This window comes from Paroedura picta, chromosome 5 (genome assembly GCF_049243985.1).
Source record: "Paroedura picta isolate Pp20150507F chromosome 5, Ppicta_v3.0, whole genome shotgun sequence".
NCBI lineage: Eukaryota > Metazoa > Chordata > Lepidosauria > Squamata > Gekkonidae > Paroedura > Paroedura picta.
The window spans coordinates 126,850,088-126,871,238 of record NC_135373.1 but is presented as its reverse complement, the minus strand read 5'-3'; the positions used below and the strand labels follow the sequence as shown (position 1 = coordinate 126,871,238).

Genomic DNA, 21,151 nt, shown 5'->3' with positions numbered 1-21,151 from the left:
CTCGGGGGAAGGCTGCTTCATGGTCCGCGGAGGCTCTGCTCAGCCCGCAGAAGGTCCCGGTCCAACAACCACTGGCGCTGGGAGGGACGGGGCCGCCGGAGACCCCGGGGAGCGGCTGCCAGCCTGAGCGGGCGACGCTGGCCGGGCCTGAGTCGGGAGGAGGAGGGGGCGGCGGGGGCGGGCGGGCGCGCGCGCGAATGCCGAAGGAGCAGGGCGATCCCGAGGCGGCCAAGTCGGAGCCCTTCTTCGGCTGAAGCTCCTCGCGTCTCGCGGCGCCTCCCGGGGGCTGCCAGCCTCGGCAGGAGGGAGGGAAGGAAGGAGGGGGTGGGCGCTCCCTCCCCCCCCCCGGAGGCGGCCCCTCTTTCTTGGCCGCGGGGGCGCGCTCCCTCTCCGTCGTGCGGGCGGGGGCCGGGGCTGGGGGCGTTCCCGGTGGGGCTCCTCCCCGCCCCAACTTTCCGGGGCTCGGCTCGCGCGGCAACAAAGGCGCTCCAACTTTGCGCCAACTTTTCGCCATGGGGCCCGCGGGCGCCGCGCTGCAGACCCGCTAGGCGGGCGGGATGGGCGGCGTCGGGGGGCGGCGGGGGCTGCTGCTGCTGGGGCTGCTGGCGGGGCTGGCGGGGGCCCTGCGCGGAGGCGGGTCGGCCAACGGCAGCCGGGAGGAGCGCTGCAAGCGCGCCGCGCCCTGCGAAGCCCTCCGCCAGAGCGCCTGCCTGGGCTCGCCGCTGCCCTACGGCGCCACCTCCACCCTCCTGGCCGACGACTCCGCCTCGCAGGCCGAGGCCCACGACAAGCTGCTCCTCTGGTCCGGTAAGCTCCCGGCGACTCCAGGCGGGAGGATGGCAGCCCGCGGGCCACTGGACGCCCTCTGAGTGCGGGCAATGTGCCTCGCGCGGGGCTGCAGGCGGGCTGCCCCATCGCCGGGAAAAGGGGGACCCCCCGCCCCCCCCCGACCCCGCTTCCACCCAGCTCTGGCTTTGGGGGCAGGGCTGGAGGGTGGGCACGGGCGCTCCGGCAGCCCCGTGCAGCAGGACCCGGCGGGAGGTTGGCTTTCCAGGGGCCCCGCACCCAAACTCTGCTCCCTGGAACCAGAAGGGATCGGAAGAAGAGGGCCCCAGAAGCGACCAAGAGGGTCCCCCGATTACCCAGATCCAGGCCGCTCCACCAAAGCCAGCAACACCCCCGGCACTTTTGCACACCCACAAACACACCTTCTGTGCCCTCGCCCCTGGACTTGCCACATCTGTTTGCCAGGGGTTGTTGAGGTGGATCGGGACTGAATTATTCGGCTTGTGTGGAAGCCCCCAATGGTTTTAGCAGCTGGGCCTTACAGGAGAAGAAATTCCCCAGTTGGGTAAGGCAGAGACCCTCCATAGCAAGCTGAATTATGACAGCACCATCATTCATAGAATCATAGAATCCTAGAGTTGGAAGAGACTTCCTGGGTCATCTAGCCTGACCCCCTGCACTATGCAGCACAACCCTCTCACTCATCCACTGTCACCTGCCACCCCCTTGAGCCTTCACAGAATCCTAGAGTTGGAAGGTACCTCCTGGGTCATCTAGTCCAACCCCCTGTACTATGCAGGACACTCACAACCCTCTCGCTCACCCACTGTCACCTGCCACCCCCTTGAGCCGCCACAGAATCAGCCTCTCTGTCAGATGGCTCTCCAGCCTCTGTTTAAAAATCTCCAAAGATGGAGAACCCACCACCTCCCAAGGAAGCCTAGAGAGGAGACGACTGAGAGGGGATCTGATAATCATCTTCAAGTATTTAAAAGGCTGCCATATGGAGGATGGAGCAGAATTGTTCTCTCTTGCCCCAGAGGGACAGAAATTAATTCAAAAGAAATTCCATCTAAACATTCGGAAGAAGTTCCTGACAGTTAGAGCTTCCTCAGGAGGTGGTGGGTTCTCCATCTTTGGAGATTTTTAAACAGCGGCTGGAGAGCCATCTGATGGGAGAGGCTGATTTTGTGAAGGCTCAAGGGGGTGGCAGGTGACAGTAGATGAGCGATTGGGATGCAAGTGTCCTGCATAGTGCAGGGGGTTGGACTAGATGACCCATGAGGTACCAACTCTATTATTCTATGATTCTAAGCCTATTCCACTGAGGAACCTCTCTTACTGTCAGGAACTTCTTCCGGATGTTTAGATGGAATTTCCTTTGAATTAATTTCATCCCATTTGTTCTGGTCTGTCCCTCTGGGGCAAGAGAGAATATACCTACAGCACTTCCACACACACGGAGTAACACACTTCCAAAGCACAGAGGTTGAGTTGTGGTTAAGAGCGGTGGCCTTTAATCTGGAGAGCCGGGTTGGCTTCCCCACTCCTCCTCCTCCACACGAAAGGTGCTGGGTGACCTTGGGCCAGCCACAGTTCTCTCAGGGCTCTCTCAGCCTCACCTAACACTCAGGGTGCCTGTTTTGGGGAGAGGAAGGGAAGGCGATTGGAAGGCACTTAGAGAAAACTGGGGTGTAAAAGAAGTCGTTTAAACTTTGCAGCCTGATTTTACGGTGTGAAATGGCGAGATTCACTTGCAAACGGTAGTCAAAGCGGATTAAAAATGCACCGATCAGCATGCATGAAGGTGTCTTCAGTGAATTCACAGGGGGAAGGGGGCTGCAAATGCTCCCGTGGAGGTCAGAAATCCAAGCTCATCTTCAGGGGGAGAACTAGTGAGAGATGGTTGGAACAAGCAGAAATATTATTGCTCCGGATGGACGGGCCAGAACCAACAGGATGAAATTAATTCAAAAGAAATTCCGTCTAAACCTCCGGAAGAAGTTCTCGACAGAGTGGTTTCTCAGTGGAACAGGCTTCCTCGGGAGGTGGTGGGTTCTCCATCTTTGGAGATTTTTAAGCAGAGGCTGGAGAGCCATCTGACGGAGAGGCTGATTCTGTGAAGGCTCAAGGGGGTGGCAGGTGACAGTGGATGAGCGATTGGGATGTGAGTGCCCTGCACAGTGCAGGGGGTTGGACCAGATGACCCAGGAGGTCCCTTCCAACTCTATGATTCTATTATCCTTCAGAAAGGACCAAAGACCCAAGAAGGCAGGGACTATCTGGAGATGAACCTTTGTTGGATACTTCTGGTTCCTTCCCTGGTAGAACGGTGTTTAAGCATCTACCTCAGGGGTGGCCAAAGGGGTGGTTCTCCAGATGTTCCTGGACTACAATCCCCGTGGCTGGAAAGGCCCTGTCCCTGGTCAAGGCCGGGGATCTGATTTTGAGGCTCTTAAAGTACATTAAAGTACATAAGAATTCTTGCCTGCCCTGAGGAGACTTACAGGGCAAAGTCTAAATGTTTTATTCATTTCTGTTTGGGGGCAGAAGTGGCCGTGATTTCGCAGGGAGCATGAGGGGCCCTTCTGAGTGCTCTTCTGTCCCCCCCCCCTCAACTGTTGTCTCTTCCTTGGAAGGTTTGCGAAATGCCCCCCGCTGCTGGGACGTCATCCAGCCCCTCCTGTGCGCGGTGTACATGCCAAAGTGCGAAGATGGCATGGTGGAGCTGCCCAGCCAGACCCTCTGCCAGGCTACGCGGGGGCCCTGCACCATCGTGGAACGGGAACGGGGCTGGCCCGATTTCCTGAAATGCACCACGGACCGCTTCCCGGAAGGATGCCCGGTAAGGAGATGTCGGAGCAGCAGCACAGGAAAGGATGGCGGGTGCCAGTCCTGGCGCATCATAGAATCCTAAGAGTTGGAAGTGTCCATGGAGGTCATCTAGTCCAACCCCCTGCTCAACGCAGGATCAGCCCTAAGCATCCTAAAGCGCATCCTGGGTGCGAATTCTGCTGAGAGTTGGTCTTTGAGGCCCAGCTTGGTGGTCGAGAGCAGCAGCCTCTGATCTGGAGAGCCGGGTTCGGTTCCCCGCTCCTCCACATGCACCTGCCTGGGTGAACTTGGGCTAGTCACAGTCCTGTTGGAATTGTTCCCACAGAGCAGTTCGGTCAGAGCTCCCTCAGCCTCACCCACCTCACAGGGTGTCTGTTGTGGGGAAAGGAAGGGAAGGTGAATATCAGCCGCTTTGAGACTCCTTTAGGCAGTGAAAAGTGGGGTACAAAAAATAACGCTTCTCCTTCTTAATGTCTTGTTGCCTTTTTAATTGACTTTTATACATAGTTGTCCAGGCATAAATATATTTTTCTCCTGTAATTAGCAATACATTCCGAAAAACAGCAAGGGGGGTACATTCCGCAGGTAATACGGCTGCCCCCTAAAGGATGCTGGGAACAAATTCTCTCCTGTTCCTCCTGTCCTCGCAGAACGAGGTCCAGAATATCAAGTTCAACAGCTCGGGGCAATGCGAGGCCCCCCTGGTGCGCACCGACAACCCCAAGAGCTGGTACGAGGACGTGGAGGGCTGCGGGATCCAGTGCCAGAACCCCCTGTTCACGGAGAAGGAGCATCACGAAATGCACGGATACATCGCGGCATTCAGCTTGGTCACCATCTTCTGCACCTTCTTCACTCTGGTAAGCAGAATCGGGGGGTGGGAGCCTAAGCACAGGGCCTGTTCAGCCCCCCTGCGCCCTTACAGTCTCACTGCATCATGGGATCACCTTCCAGTGTTCAAGAGAGGATGGGCTGACCGGAAGAACACTTAGAGAGGGGGAGACATTTCAGCCGCTTCTCTGCCTCTCGGGGAAACCAGATCCTGGGGATTGAGGCGGAGGTTTCCTCACTGTCAGCCCTCCCGCCTAGGTGCCCCCAGTTATGGGGCAGGGACCTGGCGATGTAGTTAGGGAACGTGTCCCGGAAAGGAACCCAGGGGCCAGCCGGAGAGAGGAGAGACAGGGGTAGGGTGGGCTTGTGTTCAAGTTTATTGTGTCCAGTGCTGCTGTTCAAGAAGTTTATTGACAAATATCCTGGGCAGGAGATCAGAGGCTGGAGAGCCATCTGACGGAGAGGCTGATTCTGGGAAGGTTCAAGGGGGTGGCAGGTGACAGTGGGTGAGCGAGAGGGTTGTGAGTGTCCTGCACAGTGCAGGGGGTTGGACTAGATGACCCAGGAGGTTCCTTCCAAGTCTGTGATTCTGTAATTCTACTTTTGGTCCTCCAGAATCATAGAGAGAAGAGCTGGGTTTTAGACCTTGAGTGCCCCAATGGGCCTCAGTGTGACTGACAATGGCTTTCCCTTCGCCTCCCCACCACAGACACCCTACGGGGTAGTTGGGACCGAGAGAGCTCTTAAGAGAACTGGTGGGTGGTGGGGGTCCCTCTATAATCGCTGGACTGCTCCCTCTATGCGCTTTCTGCCTCTGGTTCCCTGCCCCCCGACTAAACCACCCCCGTCTCCCTGCATCTGCTCCCACAGGCCACGTTTGTAGCGGACTGGAAAAACTCGAATCGGTACCCGGCTGTGATCCTCTTCTACGTCAACGCCTGCTTCTTCATGGGCAGCATCGGGTGGCTGGCCCAGTTCATGGACGGGGCCCGCAGCGAGATCGTGTGCCGTGCGGATGGGACGATGCGCCTGGGAGAACCAACGTAAGTAAAATAAATAAATAAAGCATAACATTAATCTACGTAGTTGGCACAAGGGTAGGTTGTTGGGTTCAGCAGGCTCAGGTGGGCAAACGTCCTGCCAGATCGGGCCCATGTGTGTTGTAGTTAAGAGCAGTGTCCTCTAATGTGGGGTGTTTGATTCACCACCTGGGTGACCGTGGGCTTTTCACGGTCCTGTTAGAGCTGTTCTCACAGAGCAGTTCTCCTAGAGCTCTCTCACTCCCAACTACCCCACAGGGTAGGGTCTAAAGCAGGGTCTAAAAACCAGCTCTTCTCTCTGTGATTCTGGAGGACCAAAAGTAGAATCATAGAGTTGGAAGGGATCTAGTCCAAACCCCCTGCACTGTGCAGGACACTCCCAACCCTCTCGCTCCTCCACTGTCACCTGCCACCCCCTTGAGCCTTCACAGAATCAGCCTCTCCGTCAGATGGCTACCCAGCCTCTGTAGGGAATTGATACATGGGAAGTTCAGCTCTGTCCCCAATGTCTGTTTTTTTTATTTCGGTTTATACCGGTCTTTCTCTCCCAATGGGCACCCAGGGCCGCTTACATCATCATTCTGTCCTCTAACTTATTCTCACAACAGCCCAGCGAGGTAGGCTGAGTGCCTGACTGGCCCACGATTGCCCAGCGGTTTTCCACGGCAGAGGGGAGATTTGAACCTGGGTCTCTCAGACTGCAAACTGGTTCACTTAACAGTGGAAGGGATTGCTCTTGGGGAAGAACACTTGTTTATAGGAGGCCTGCCTGGGGTAGGGCTGATGTCCAGGGCTTCCTTTCTGGGGTGTCTCCCAGTGACCCCCTTCCCAGGGTCAGAGGCGTGGGGGAGGCTCCTTTCCGGAGGGGGTGACCCGCCTTCCCTCTCTGCAGCTCCAACGAGACCCTCTCGTGTGTGATCATCTTCGTGATCGTCTACTACGCCTTGATGTCGGGAGTGATCTGGTTCGTCATGCTGACCTACGCCTGGCACATGTCCTTCAAGGCCCTGGGCACCACCTACCAGCCGCTGGTGGGCAAGGCCTCCTACTTCCACCTGGTCACCTGGTCCATCCCCTTCGTGCTCACCGTGGCCATTCTGGCCGTCGCTCAGGTAACGGGACGGACGGACGCGATGCCGCTGTGCTTGGCAGGAGGGGCTGGCCATCGCCCTGAGCGAGGACGGAAGCTCAAAAGTTGAGCTATAAAACAATATTAAAAAATTATAACGAACCTTTATTGAAGTGTACCAATATTGGGATAATAACAAAGTGAAAACTGTATAAAAACTATACAGGTCTAACTGAACAGGAACAGACCAAATGCCCTTTTTGCCCCGATTGGGTCTTCCTCAGTGTAAAGAATGCTAAATAAATAGTGTAAATAAAACTAAATAATGCACTCTTATCTATATTATGAATTGTAGCTGAGTGGTCAAGGGAAATCTGTTAGGTGTAAAGGTAAAGGTATCCCCTGTGCAAGCACCGGGTCATGTCTGACCCTCGGGGTGACGCCCTCCAGCGTTTTCATGGCAGACTCAATACGGGGTGGTTTGCCAGTGCCTTCCCCAGTCATGACCGTTTACCCCCCAGCAGCAAGCTGAGTACTCATTTTACCGACCTCAGAAGGATGGAAGGCTGAGTCAACCTTGAGCCGGCTGCTGGGATTGAACTCCCAGCCTCATGGGCAGAGCTTTCAGACGGCTGCCTTACCACTCTGCGTCACAAGAGGCTATTTTCTCTGTTAGGTGTAGCCCCAACAAATACTGGTCTAGGATTTCTTTTTGGAGCACAACCTTCTAAGATAAGTAATATCGAGGAACAGCTGTTGTTTTACGCTGCATAGAGCGTGCACCTCATGTGGGTCAGGAAGAAGTTTTTCCTCTATTGGTTTCAGATAAGAGTGCATTATTTAATATTATTGACCACTGAGGAAGACCCAGGAGGGTCGGAACGCGTTTGGTCTGTTCATGAGCGGTTAGATCTGTATAATCTTTACTTTGTTTTAACATTATATTGGTGCCCTTCAATAAAGATTCGTTGTCATTTTTTAATATTGTTTTATAGCTCAGCTTCTGAGTTCCTGACTTTGTTAAGGTTAGGTTTCCGTCCCCTTTTTGGTTTTGCATCGTGTGTCTCCCTGAGCGGGCAGGGGAGGCAGGTGGTCCTCTCCCTGCACCTTTCTGGCTGCCTTCTTCAAGGGCAGCCCTCTCTCTGCGTGAAAACCAGCCCTGCTTCTGGCAGTATTTGCTTCGTGACCTCCTGCCTTTTTAACCGGAACAGTAGGAAACAATTATAACAAGGGAAAGTGGAGGGCAGGATTGGGTCTGTAGGAGCTTATTTTGGAGCGGTACGGTCCAGCTTTCCGAATTCTCTCGTTCTCTGCACCCTTCCCAGGTGGACGGAGACTCCGTCAGTGGCATCTGCTTCGTGGGGTACAAGAACTACCACTACCGGGCTGGTTTCGTACTAGCCCCCATCGGCCTGGTGCTGATTGTGGGCGGCTACTTCTTAATCAGAGGTGGGCTCTTTTCCCTTGGGTTTCTTCTTCCCCCCTTTCCCTTTTTCCAGGGCTCTTGGTTTGGCGGCCGGATAAATGTCTCCGGGTCTTGCAAAAGACCAGGCATCAATTCTATGGCAAGACCAGGCCGCGGTCCCCCCGATTACAGTGCATCCTTGCGGAAGAGCAGATGTGGCCCCTGTGGGCAGAGACCGCAGATGGTACAGAGAGATCACTGCCGGCTTTCTCCAGAGGACCGCCTGGGGGAGGGGGGAAGGAGAGACGGCGCACGCTTCTCTGGATTTTGTCACCTGCTTGCACGTGCATCAGCTTCCAGGTTACACTTTAAAATGATAGAAGAGCTCCTCCAGACGTCAGCCTCCTCCGAGAACGGCAGTCTGCAAATATTCTTGACGGGTTGAGTATACAGACCCCGGCGTCTGCACACCTCCTTTCGATTAAGGCTTTGAAAACTCGGAAGCTGAGTAGCAGCGTCTCGGATTAATCTTCTCGGGAGCGACTTCTGTGTCCAGAGGCGTTCCCGAGAGAGCTCTCTGCTTCTCACCCGATACCGGCATCATATTTAGCCAGGAGATATTCTGAACAGGCCGTGTCTCCCTCCTCGGAGCACATTTTATGGTCGCTGCCAAAGAGAGTGTGTGAATTTGACAGAAACCCTGAGCAGCCAAGGAGATTTTCAGCAAGGGAAACCAAGTATCTTTAGGCTTAATCTACCTTTAGGCTTAGGAAGAATTTTCCATAAAGACTCAGTTCTAGCTGCCTGCTCACATTTTTACCCTGCCTTTTCTCCAAGTCCCCCTAGTGAGGTTCATGGCTGGGTGGGGATTCGAACCTGGTTCTCTCCAGTCCGTGTCTGTCCCACTCTGACCCCTGCCCTGCCCTGGCAGCCACCGAACACAAGGACAAGAAAACAGAAACAAAGCACAATGAAAGGGGATGTAAATGGAAGTTTAACGCTCGTACGTTGTCACAAATTCCACATCAACAATTTTGCACTCTGGACCAAAACTGACAGTAATAGCTGCCACCTAAATTTCATATTAGAATTCACCCCCCGAAAATTGTTATATGAAATATAGATGGCAGTTAGAGCAGCTTTCTCAGCCAGGGCTTTGTGAGACCGCGGGGTTTCTTGCTGGCCCTGGAAGGGTTTCCTCAATCGATGGGAGGGAATTCATTTTTTTGCATTTTTAAAATGTGTTAAACATTTATTGGGCAATAGGACCAGATACGGTCATGTCAGCCTCCCTAAAAATAGCCAGTGATGGGCCTGGAGGGGGGGGAAGGGGAGGAGCCGCGGGTGGGCGTGTCCACAGCTATGCACCCCATCCGTATTCAGCAGGATCGCGCCCCTTCTGAGGTTTCTCAAAGCCTGAAGAATGTTTCGAGGGCTTCTCAAAAGTGAAAAAGTTGAGAAAGGCTGATGCAGAGTGTGAAATTGTTGAATTTGCGATGTGTATGTCCAGCACTCCGTCTCACACAGTGGCCGGCCAGCTCCTTTGCAGGGCCAACTTATGGGGCAGAGAGGCCGAGGCCTTCCCTTGATGTTACCTCCTGGCTCTGGGATTCAGAGGCTTCTGAACGTGCAGGTTCCCCTCAGCCACCGTGGCTAGTAGCCACTGATAGATTTATTATCCACAAATCTCTCTCGTTCCCTTTAAAAATGTCTATTCCTGTGGCCATCACCCCATCTTCTGGCAGCGAATCCCACAACGGAATCACTTTCGGCGTAAAGCTGTGCTTCCTTTTGTGCGCCTTGAACCTACTGCCCGTCGGTTTCATTGGATGCCCTCGAGTTCTTGTCTTTTGAGAGAAAGGGGAGAAAACGGGTCCCTGTGTTGCCTCCCTCCAGGCGTGATGACCCTGTTCTCCATCAAGAGCAACCACCCCGGCCTGCTGAGCGAGAAAGCCGCCAGCAAGATCAACGAGACGATGCTGCGCCTGGGTGAGTGGGAGAGCCGGGGACCGAGCCCCGAGGGTGTCCTTGGCCAGGAGGGCAGGGAGACGGCCCAGAGATCCGTGGTGCAGCAAACAAAAATATGCTTAAACTGCCAATTAAAGAAAAGGCAAGAGAGAGAAGGAAAAATCTGCAAAGGGTCTCCCCCTCCAAAGAGGGAGTTTTTACTAGCAATGCAAAAACCAGCTGTGGGAAGGAAAACAGGATCCGTGAGGCATTCTCCCTTCAAGTCAGAAGTGGGGCAAATAGTCTTAAAAAAAAGAACCCATCCTGATTTTATTGGGCCTGAGTGCCAATATAACATGTAGAATAATACACGTCTCTCCACCCAGGCACATCCTGGATATAAATGATACACAGGTATAGAGCCTCTGGACATGGAGGCTCCATTAAGTTTTGCTTCAAGTCCTAGCAGCCTCTCAAGGGGTTTGCTAAATTACCAAAACCGGCACAGAGGTTTCCTGCCCAAGGTTCAGTCCCTGGCACCGCCAATTAAAGCAGGGGCCCTCAAAAACATGGGCGGCCTGCGGGCACGGGGAGGGGCCCCTGCCTGAGACCGTGGAAAGTCTCTGCCACTCAGTGTTGACGGATTGAGAGGGTGAACCAATGAAAAGTACCTGTGCTATGTCTCGGGCTTGCTTACCATTTGTACCTTGTGGGCCATGAAAATAGCCCTGCTCAAAAGTTGCAACGGATGGACACTCTGCCTTTTACATACGCTGAATAATGCATTTCCAGGCCACTTTATTAATGATAATTATTATTTTATTTTCATAACCTGCCTTTCCCGAGATGGGTCGGGGTGGGTGACAACGGGTTCTACAGCAATGCCATAAAAGTAGCCATGTAGACATTCTGCAATATAATTTTAAATTTTAGAAGAAGGGTTGGTTCTTATATGCCACTTTCCTCTACCCAAAGGAGTCTCAAAGCAGCTTACAGTCGCCTTCCTCTCCTTACAACAGGCACCCTGTGAGGTAGGTGGGGCTGAGAGAGCTCTGGAAGAACTGTTCTGTGAGATCAAAGAGAACTGTGACTAACCCAAGGACACCTGTCTCACTGCATGTGAAGGAGGGGAATCAAAGCCAGCTTGCCATATTTGAAGCCGCCACCAAGTTTAAAATTACTTTTGAAGTCACTTCCCTTTAGTTAAAATTGTTTCCTGAGGAAATCGGTCAGTGTCGGGAGGTCTTTCCTGGGCACGGGGGATGGACTTTCAGTGCATTGTAGAGTACGGGCTCTTTTGCACTGTTCTTTTTGATTACATAACTGCATCTTTTTTTCTGTTTCCCAAGTGGGTGTTTCTCCCCCTAGTGGCCACTTCGATACAGCACCACTATCCCTGGCAGATCCAAGAAATGAACCAGAGCAGGGGTAGTCAAACTGCTTTCGCTGGCAGGGGCTCCTGGGAATTGTAGTCCATGGACATCTGGAGGGCCGCAGTTTGACTACCCCTGAACCAGAGATACAGTGATGATATATCAAAGCCACCACTAGAGGGCACAAGAGACTCATGGCATGGGCAGAATTGATGCCGTCATGGAAACCCAAGCGTCATCGTCAGCAAAAATAAAAGCGTAAAAAAAGCCCTCTAAATAAAAGGGGATTTTGCCACCTCATGCTGGAAAATCCAGTTTCAAAGAGGGCCGAAAGTGCACTATTCCGCAAGTGTCAAAGCACAATCATTGCGCGGCATAGACTTGTCTTTCCTTGAGACGTGCGTCAAGCAATTCTTCTGTTACGTTCAGCGCATGAACGGCTGAGCATGACACAATCCCCACATTTATCCAGGAGCTGCTCCCCAGTTTCACCTGCAGTGTTGAACACATATGGTGTGTTTCTTATAAACGGGCGTACCCCTGTATGTGTGCAGGATGTGGTGCGTTCCGTGACATGAACCGAACCGGCATCTTCAAGTGACCCATAGTGGCCCTCTCTGGCGGTCACAAGGCTTGATCCACTTCCTTTCCCATCCAATGCAGGGATTTTTGGCTTCCTGGCCTTCGGTTTTGTGTTCATCACCTTCGGCTGCCACTTCTATGACTTCTTCAACCAGGCGGAATGGGAGCGCAGTTTCCGCGAGTATGTCCTGTAAGTACGAGAAGGAGGACGTTCTTGACAGTCAGAGCGGTTTCTCAGTGGAACAGGCTTCCTCGGGAGGTGGTGGGTTCTCCATCTTTAAGCAGAGGCTGGAGAGCCATCTGACAGAGAGGCTGATTCTGTGAAGGCTCAAGGGGGTGGCAGGTGACAGTGGAGGAGCGAGAGGGTTGTGGGTGTCCTGCACAGTGCAGGGGGTTGGACTAATTGGACTAGATGACCCAGCAGGTCTCTTCCAATTCTATGATTCTAAATTCCGTCTAAACCTCCGGAAGAAGTTCCTGACAGTTTGAGTGGTTCCTCAGTGGAACAGGCTTCCTCGGGAGGGGGTGGGTTCTCCATCTTTGGGGATTTTGAAGCAGAGGCTGGAGAGCCATCTGATGGAGAGGCTGATTCTGGGAAGGCTCAAGGGGGTGACAGGTGACAGTGGGTGAACGAGAGGGTTGTGAGTGTCCTGCATAGTGCAGGGGGTTGGACTAGATGACCCAGCAGGTCTCTTCCAACTCTATGATTCTAAATTCCGTCTCAACCTCTGGAAGAAGTTCCTGACAGTCAGAGCGGTTCCTCAGTGGAACAGGCTTCCTCGGGAGGTGGTGGGCTCTCCGTCTTTGGAGATTTTTAAGCAGAGGCTGGAGAGCCATCTGATGGAGAGGCTGATTCTGGGAAGGATCAAGCGGGTGGCAGGTGACAGTGGAGGAGTGAGAGGGTTGAGAGTGTCCTGCATTGTGATTCTACGATTCTCCTCCCCCCTCACACACACAAAAAACAGAAATTGAATTCCAGCTGGCTTCCTTCCCTCTGCAGCTGTGAGGCCAACGTTACCATCGCGACTCAGACCAACAAGCCAGTCCCCGACTGCGAGATCAAGAACCGGCCCAGCCTCTTGGTGGAGAAGATCAACCTCTTTGCCATGTTCGGCACCGGGATCGCCATGAGCACCTGGGTGTGGACCAAAGCCACCCTCCTCATTTGGAAGCGCACCTGGTGCAGGTGAGCGGGGTCTAGGGCGTGGCAGTGGGGTTCACGAGGGGTGGAGTGGCAGAGCCTGCTGCTGGGCTCTGTCTGGGGCAAGGGGAGAGGTGCCTCCCACCCCCACCGGCCGCATCACCCACACCCCCCCCCCCGCTTGTGCTAGGCTGATTGGCCGGAGCAGCAACGAGCCAAAGAGGATCAAGAAGAGCAAGATGATCGCCAAGGCCTTCTCCAAGCGGAAGGAGCTGCAGCACAACCCCCAGCAGGAGCTCTCCTTCAGCATGCGCACCGTCTCGCACGAGGGGCCCGTGGGTATGTGTGGGAGAGCGGGGAGGGGATGCTGGGGATTGAACCTGGGACCTTCTGCCTGCCCAGCAGAGGCTGTGCCACTGAGCCAGGGTCTCAGGCCAAGGTCTTCCCCATCCCCTCCTGCCTGGTCCTTTGAGCTGGAGATGCCGGGGATTGAACCTGGGACCTTCTGCATGCCAAGCAGAGGCTCTGCCACTGAGCCAGGGTCTCAGGCCAAGGTCTTTCCCATCCCCTCCTGCCTGGTCCTTTGAGCTGGAGATGCCGGGGATTGAACCTGGGACCTTCTGCATGCCAAGCAGAGGCTCTGCCATTGAGCCAGGGTCTCAGGCCAAGGTCTTTCCCATCCCCTCCTGCCTGATCTTTCTAACTGGAGATGCCCGGGATTGAACCTGGGACCTTCTGCATGCCAAGCAGAGGCTCTGCCACTGAGCCAGGGTCTCAGGCCAAGGTCTTCCCCATCCCCTCCTGCCTGGTCTTTCTAACTGGGGATGCCGGGGATTGAACCTGGGACCTTCTGCATGCCAAGCAGAGGCTCTGCCACTGAGCCAGGGTCTCAGGTCAAGGTCTTCCCCATCCCCTCCTGCCTGGTCCTCTTAACTGGAGATGCTGGGGATTGAACCTGGGGACCTTCTGCCTGCCAAGCAGGGGCTCTGCCACTGAGCCAGGGTCTCAGGCCAAGGTCTTCCCCATCCCCTCCTGCCTGGTCCTTTGAGCTGGAGATGCCGGGGATTGAACCTGGGACCTTCTGCAGGCCAAGCAGAAGCTCTGCCACTGAGCCAGGGTCTCAGGTCAAGGTCTTCCCCATCCCCTCCTGCCTGGTCCTTTGAGCTGGAGATGCCGGGGATTGAACCTGGGACCTTCTGCCCGCCAAGCAGAGGCTCTGCCACTGAGCCAGGGTCTCAGGCCAAGGTCTTTCCCATCCCCTCCTGCCTGGTCTTTCTAACTGGGGATGCCGGGGACTGAACCTGGGACCTTCTGCAGGCCAAGCAGAAGCTCTGCCACTGAGCCAGGGTCTCAGGTCAAGGTCTTCCCCATCCCCTCCTGCCTGGTCCTTTGAGCTGGAGATGCCGGGGATTGAACCTGGGACCTTCTGCCCGCCAAGCAGAGGCTCTGCCACTGAGCCAGGGTCTCAGGCCAAGGTCTTCACCATCCCCTCCTGCCTGGTCTTTCTAACTGGGGATGCCGGGGACTGAACCTGGGACCTTCTGCATGCCAAGCAGAGGCTCTGCCACTGAGCCAGGGTCTCAGGTCAAGGTCTTCCCCATCCCCTCCTGCCTGGTCCTCTTAACTGGAGATGCTGGGGATTGAACCTGGGGACCTTCTGCCTGCCAAGCAGGGGCTCTGCCACTGAGCCAGGGTCTCAGGCCAAGGTCTTCCCCATCCCCTCCTGCCTGGTCCTTTGAGCTGGAGATGCCGGGGATTGAACCTGGGACCTTCTGCAGGCCAAGCAGAAGCTCTGCCACTGAGCCAGGGTCTCAGGCCAAGGTCTTCCCCATCCCCTCCTGCCTGGTCCTTTGAGCTGGAGATGCCGGGGATTGAACCTGGGACCTTCTGCCCGCCAAGCAGAGGCTCTGCCACTGAGCCAGGGTCTCAGGCCAAGGTCTTCACCATCCCCTCCTGCCTGGTCTTTCTAACTGGGGATGCCGGGGACTGAACCTGGGGCCTTCTGCAGGCCAAGCAGAGGCTCTGCCACTGAGCCAGGGTCTCAGGCCAAGGTCTTTCCCATCCCCTCCTGCCTGGTCCTTCTAAATGGAGATGCTGCTGGGGATTGAACCTGGGACCTTCTGCCTGCTAAGCACAGGCTCCTGCGTTGTCCTGCTGAAGGATGCCGCTCACCCAGTTCTTTCTCGCTCTTCCAGCTGGCCTGGCCTTTGACATCAATGAGCCGTCCGCCGACGTCTCCTCCGCCTGGGCACAGCATGTCACCAAGATGGTGGCCCGCAGGGGGGCCATCCTGCCTCAGGATGTCTCCGTCACTCCAGTGGCCACTCCCGGTAAACTTTGGGGGTCCTGGCTTTGGAGGGGGGCTCAGCTGGGGTGGGAAGAGGCAGAATCGGTATGGCTTTTTACGTAACGCTCATGTTGAGGGGGGTGTTTGAACCTCGGGGCCTTGAGAACTACCCCCTCCCTACAAACTGTTTGTCCCTTACTATTAATTGTCATGAGTCCCGTTTCCTTCTTTCATTGGTGCAACTTTATTATTCACTTCCTTTTTATTCTGTCTTTTCCCCCAACGGGGACCCAAAGGTGGCTGAAGTTGTTCTCCTCGCCTCTGTTTTATTTTCACAACAACCCTGTGAGGTAGGTCAGGCTTAGAAAGTGTGACTGGCCCAAAGCCACCCAGCTGGGTTCCGTGGCGCTGTCAAGATCCTGTATTGTGGTCAAAGCCAGAGGTGGCCAAACTGTGGCTCTCCAGATGTCCATGGACTACAATTCCCATGGAGAGCCACAGCATGGCAGGGGCTCATGGGAATTGTAGTCCATGGACATCTGGAGAGCTACATCATGGCAGGGGCTCATGGGAATGGTAGTCCATGGACGTCTGGAGAGCCACAGCATGGCAGGGGCTCATGGGAATTGTAGTCCATGGACGTCTGGAGAGCCACAGCATGGCAGGGGCTCATGGGAATTGTTGCCCATGGACATCTGGAGAGCCACAGCATGGCAGGGGCTCATAGGAATTATAGTGCATGGACATCTGGAGAGCCACAGCATGGCAGGGGCTCATGGGAATTGTAGTCCATGGACGTCTGGAGAGCCACAGTTTGGCCACTCCTTTTCAAAGCATTGCATGGCAGGATCGTCATACTGGCACAAGCAGGGACTCAAACCCAGATTTCTTAGGCCCTCGTTGGACACTGACCCCTTCAGTGCACTGGCAGCTTAGTGTGGGCGAGTGCCGAAGTCACAGACAGTGCAGGGAGAGCAGAGTTCGAGTCCAGCAGCACCTGCAAGACCAGCCTAGTTTCACACAAGGTAGAAGCTTTTGGGTGCAGAAGCAGCACAGAGTTCGAGTCCAGCAGCACCTTTAAGTCCAGCCAAGTTTTATTGAAGATAGAAACTTTTATAAAACCGCCCCTCTCGGCCCAACCATCTCAGGGTGCCCATTGAAGGGAGAGAATCAAGGAAAAACAACAGTTAGACAGTTAGGTCTCACTCTCTTCCTCCTCTTTCTATACAAAGTTCATAGTAAAACTATACTTTTGAGGAGCCTTGTGCTCGGCTCCTTTTTGCATCTTTAAACCCTGCCAACCAAAGGCCACCCCTTCAAGGGCAGGCAGTTTCCTTCCCCCTTCTCCCCCCTTCTCCCCCCTTCCCCTCCCTTCATAGTCTCCTGTTCCGCCTTCTCAAAATGCCAGGGGCCCTGGACATTGACTCCCCCTTTCCGATCGCAGTCTTGACCTCTCCCCCCGTCCCCCCGCAGTGCCCCCCGAGGAAAGGGCCAACCTGTGGCTGGTGGAGGCCGAGATCTCACCCAGGCTGGAGCGGAAGCTGCACCACAAGAAGAAGAAACGGCGGAAGAAGAAGGAGGTGTGTCCCGAGGGCCTTGCCCGTGAACGCCGCGACGTCCCCGAGGCCGGCTACTTTTCCCCGAAAGGCCTCAGCTCCGTCCCGCGTCTCCCCCGGCTCCCCAGGAACAAGTGCTTGGTGTCCGGCCCCGGAGAGCCGCTGCAGGAATGGCCGTCGTCTGCAGCCTACCCCGAACGGAGAGCTGGCGGTCGGCATCGGGAAGACCCGTTCTCCTGGGTCAGGCGAGAACCCGCAGCTCCCTACAGGCACGGCAGCGGCCTCAGTCCCACCAGCCACCCCTTTTCCCCAGACGCCGGGCCACAAGACGAGGTGGGTCCCCTGCACGGAGCGTGGCCGTCCCCCGGGCCTCAGCAGCAGCTCCGATGCAGCGGCTTTTCCCAACCGCCCCCCGGGGGCCCGGGGCCGGCTTCCTTGTTCTACGGGAACGGCCCTTACTGGTCCCAGACTCAGGGGAGGGGCTTGCCCCCCATCCACTCCCGGACCAACCTCATGGATGCCGAACTCCTGGATGCCGATTCTGACTTCTAGGATCCGGGGAGGGGGGGGGGAGTTTTGTTGGGAGGGGGTCGAAATGCCTTGGCCGTCGGCCCCCACTCTGCTTCCAAAGCCCCCTCTGGCTCCTGCTCCCTGCAGAGACCTGATTGGATGCCAAACTTTCAAGAAGGGGGATTTTGGAGAAGGAGGGGACGCCGTTGTTTTTAATGAGCCCCAAGCCTCGACGTTTGCTTCCTAACCGGCTCCGTCACGCAGAAAGTTCTTGCTTCCCTTCGAACCCAAGACCTTCCGAACCTCTGGTGCTGATCCTCCCTCCAGGCAACCGAATCCTGCTCTAGGGGGCCGTCCCCGACAGCCTGGGCAACCCAGTTCCTAGCCTCCGCGTAGGCCGGCATGGAGCCAAAATATTGACCGCCTTGGAATCCTAAAGGGGAGGGGAGGGGAGGTCACCCCAGAACAAAGCCAAGAGAAGCTCGTCTTGGGTCCTCCAGCGTCCTGGTCTCAGGTGTCCCCGACAGAAACGCAAATGCCACCGTTGCTCCCCAGGGGCTTTGGGATCTGCCCCGTAATGGTAGAGGGGCGAGGCCTGATCGTTGGGCATTCCCGTTTTATAGGTAATGCTAAAGGTATCCCCTGTGCAAGCACCGGGTCATGTCTGACCCTTGGGGTGACGCCCTCCAGCGTTTTCATGGCAGACTCAATACTGGGGAGTTTGCCAGTGCCTTCCCCAGTCATTACCGTTTACCCCCCAGCAAGCTGGGTACTCATTTTACCGACCTCGGAAGGATGGAAGGCTGAGTCAACCTTGAGCCGCCTGCTGGGATTGAACTCCCCGCCTCATGGGCAGAGCTTTCAGACTGCATGTCTGCTGCCTTACCACTCTGCGCCACAAGAGGCTCTCCCGTTTCATAGAGTGCGTTAAATATCCCGTGCGATGGTTGACCTGCAGGGGGTTACGGCGCAGCGGTTCTCTCTGACCCTCGAGCTGAGCTGCCGTAGCTGAGTCGCTGGAAAGAGCCCTCCCTTTGCACATTCGGTATTGTAAGAGAAGCACTGCCTTGGTTCTGATCTCTCCTGTTCCTGTTGAAAGGGGAAGAACGTTTCTGGACAAGGGGCAGGAGAAATGGGGGTGGTCTTTCAGGCGGCTGGCGGCTAGCTACACGTGCCAACTTCCTTCAGTCTCCTGCTGGCCAATTCCTTGGAGGGGGAGGGAGAGGGATTGAGGCTGGCTTTGCACCCCAAAGGTCCCAAGTTCATTGCCGAGCAAGCCAGCCTGGAGAACCTCGGACCCCAAGCCCCGGAGGCCAGTTTACAAGCCCCAGGCAGGGCCTGGAAGGATGGCTCCAGATGACAGAGATCAGATCCCCTGGAGAAAACAGCCGCCTTGGATGGCAGACTCTGGTATCTCTGCTCCGCCCCTGATGTCTCCAGGAATTCTGCAGCCTGGAGCTGGCAACCCTGCCGGCAGAGAGCCCCCCCCTTGCTATGCTGGCCCAGCTGACAGCCACTCCCTGCTTCTACCCGGTGCCGGTGGGGGACCACCTTTCCCAGCATGCTGTGCCTGGCCTCCAGTGGAGCCTCTTGGCCTTCCGCCTTGTCCGGAACGGGGCTGGGTGTCCGGCCTCTTCCGCCCTCTCACGGTCGTGCCCAGGGGAGGAAAAGGGAAGCCGCTTTGGTAGGTAAACGCAGACGCCCCGGGGACAGAGAAGTGCTTTGGGGGCACGTCCAAATAGTTCTGTTGTGCTTTGGTTTTCCACCCCCCTTCCGTGTTTTCCGGAACCGAGCCACGTGTAACAAACACTGAGATTTCTTTGCTAAAACAGAGTTGAAGCACCAACTTTCGCTGTGGCCCAGGACATGATTTCCGGCAAAGAGGGCAAAGAGGGCCGCTTGCGGCTGGAACGCTCTGCATGCAGTGGTCTGGCCAGGTAGCAGGTGTCAGATTACAACAACCTTCACTGTTCTTCCAAATAACCCAAGCCGAGGGAAGTGTCAAGATACAAGTCAATTCAGGCCATGGTTCAGGATTCCAACACAGTAGTCCAGTCAGAGAAGTCAAGGCTTCCTGAATTCAAGCAAAGCAGTTCCAGCATATTACTTATATCGCATCCACATGGTGGCAGAGGAGCAATTTACAAACCCAATAAATAAATAACCAGTGCCCCTCAAGAGGTTTCATAGTTAAACATCAGCTGCTCAGACTTAATCCTGCAACAACTCTTCCTTGCTCTCAACTGGTAGCTGATGCCTAGCCATAAGGCAAGCACTTCTCCTTTTAGTCTGCAGCTACGTTCCAAGCCAGTGCAGGTGACCCTGGAGGGCTAGAAAGAGGCAGCTGGCTTTCATCTGGATCAGAGCTTGGAGCTCAGGTGACTCTATGCAAGCCCTCTGGGGCTGTAAATCTTGGCCTTCTTGTACCACCTCCTCGTGTTTGTGGGCTTCTGCTGCCTCCATCTGTGTTGGCTCCTTCCTCTGAGGAGCTGAGACCCGGCCAACCCCCAGCAGGGCGGTCTGTGTTGGAGTAAAGAAGGCAGACCAATCATCTGCAAATGTGGCCACCAGCCAGGTAGTGAATGCCAGGTTCTTTGGCCCCATTTAGCCTCTCTGGCAAGGGGATGGGAGCCAAGGGGTGGGGTCTGCTCCGGCATTGAAGCCCCATGCTACCCGGGGGGGGGGGGGAATGGGACAGGTCTCTTTTGTACACGGGGGAAGCAGAGGGGGGAAAACTATATTTTCAGTACACTGCCGTCAAATAAACATTTGCTGTTTTATACTCTGTTGGGGTTCTGTGGGTGTGAATAAGTGTGTGTGTGTGTGTGTGGTGTGTGTGGGGGGGGGGAGGCCCAATGCACTCCCCTCTCTGGTTGGGCCTGCAGCCCCGTCTGTCAGGAAACAGGCAAGTACGAGAAACCAGCAGGGCTCAGCCTGCAGGACGTGCTCCGGACTCAAAGGAGAAAGGGAGGGTTCGTGGAGAACAGGAAGGCAATTAAAGGTTTTTGACAACAGCGAAGAGCTGGTGTTTATGGCCCAGTTTTCACTACCCATGTGGGGAATCAAATCTGGCTTTCCAGATTAGAGACAGCCAGTCTGTAACCACTTGGAGAGACAGGAGGCCTGCTGGGTGACCTCAGGCCAATCCCAGTTCTCTCGGGACTCCCTCAGCCCCAAGACTGAGCCGTTTTGAAGGAGAGCTGGGTTTTTTACACCCTGCTTTTCACTCCCTGAAAGGCCCCCAAAGCAGCTGGCAGTCACCTTTCCCTTCCTCCTCACAACAGACACCCCGTGAGGCACGTGAAACACGGTGAATCCTGAGAGAACTGCTCTGCAAGACCAGCTCTAAGAACTGTGACTAGCCCAAGGTCGCCCAGCTGGCTGCGTGTGGGGAACCAAACTTGGATCGCCAGATTAATCAGGACACCATGTTGGCTGTCTGGAAAAGGTAAGCAGGAAAGTTCTGCTGCAAAAGCAGGAGGACTGTAGATCATTTGAGCACCAGATCATTTGAGAGCCAGTTTGGTGTAGTGGTTAGGAGTGCGGACTTCTAATCTGGCATGCCAGGTTCGATTCTGCGCTCCCCCACATGCAGCCAGCTGGGTGACCTTGGGCTAGTCACAGCACTGATAAAACTGTTCTGACCAAGCAGGAATATCGGGGCTCTCAGCCTCACCCACCTCACAGGGTGTCTGTTGTGGGGAGAGGAAGGGAAGGTGAATGGAAACCGCTTTGAGACTCCTTCGGGTAGAGAAAAGCGGCATCTAAGAACCAACTCTTCTTCACCAA

The 21,151-nt window shown here is 55.3% G+C and overlaps 1 protein-coding gene across 1 annotated transcript; it reads left to right on the top strand.

Moving 5' to 3' along the window:
* The first annotated feature begins 306 nt into the window (after positions 1 to 306).
* Positions 307 to 20,035, top strand: SMO (smoothened, frizzled class receptor). The gene is made up of 12 exons (XM_077340417.1): positions 307 to 807; positions 3,426 to 3,631; positions 4,272 to 4,481; positions 5,323 to 5,495; positions 6,385 to 6,604; positions 7,887 to 8,010; positions 9,863 to 9,955; positions 11,950 to 12,058; positions 12,869 to 13,054; positions 13,200 to 13,348; positions 15,205 to 15,339; positions 16,770 to 20,035. The coding sequence occupies exons 1-12, from the start codon at positions 558 to 560 to the stop codon at positions 17,402 to 17,404; spliced, it is 2,490 nt and encodes an 829-aa protein (XP_077196532.1). The 5' UTR covers positions 307 to 557; the 3' UTR covers positions 17,405 to 20,035.
* Positions 20,036 to 21,151: the final 1,116 nt, after the last annotated feature.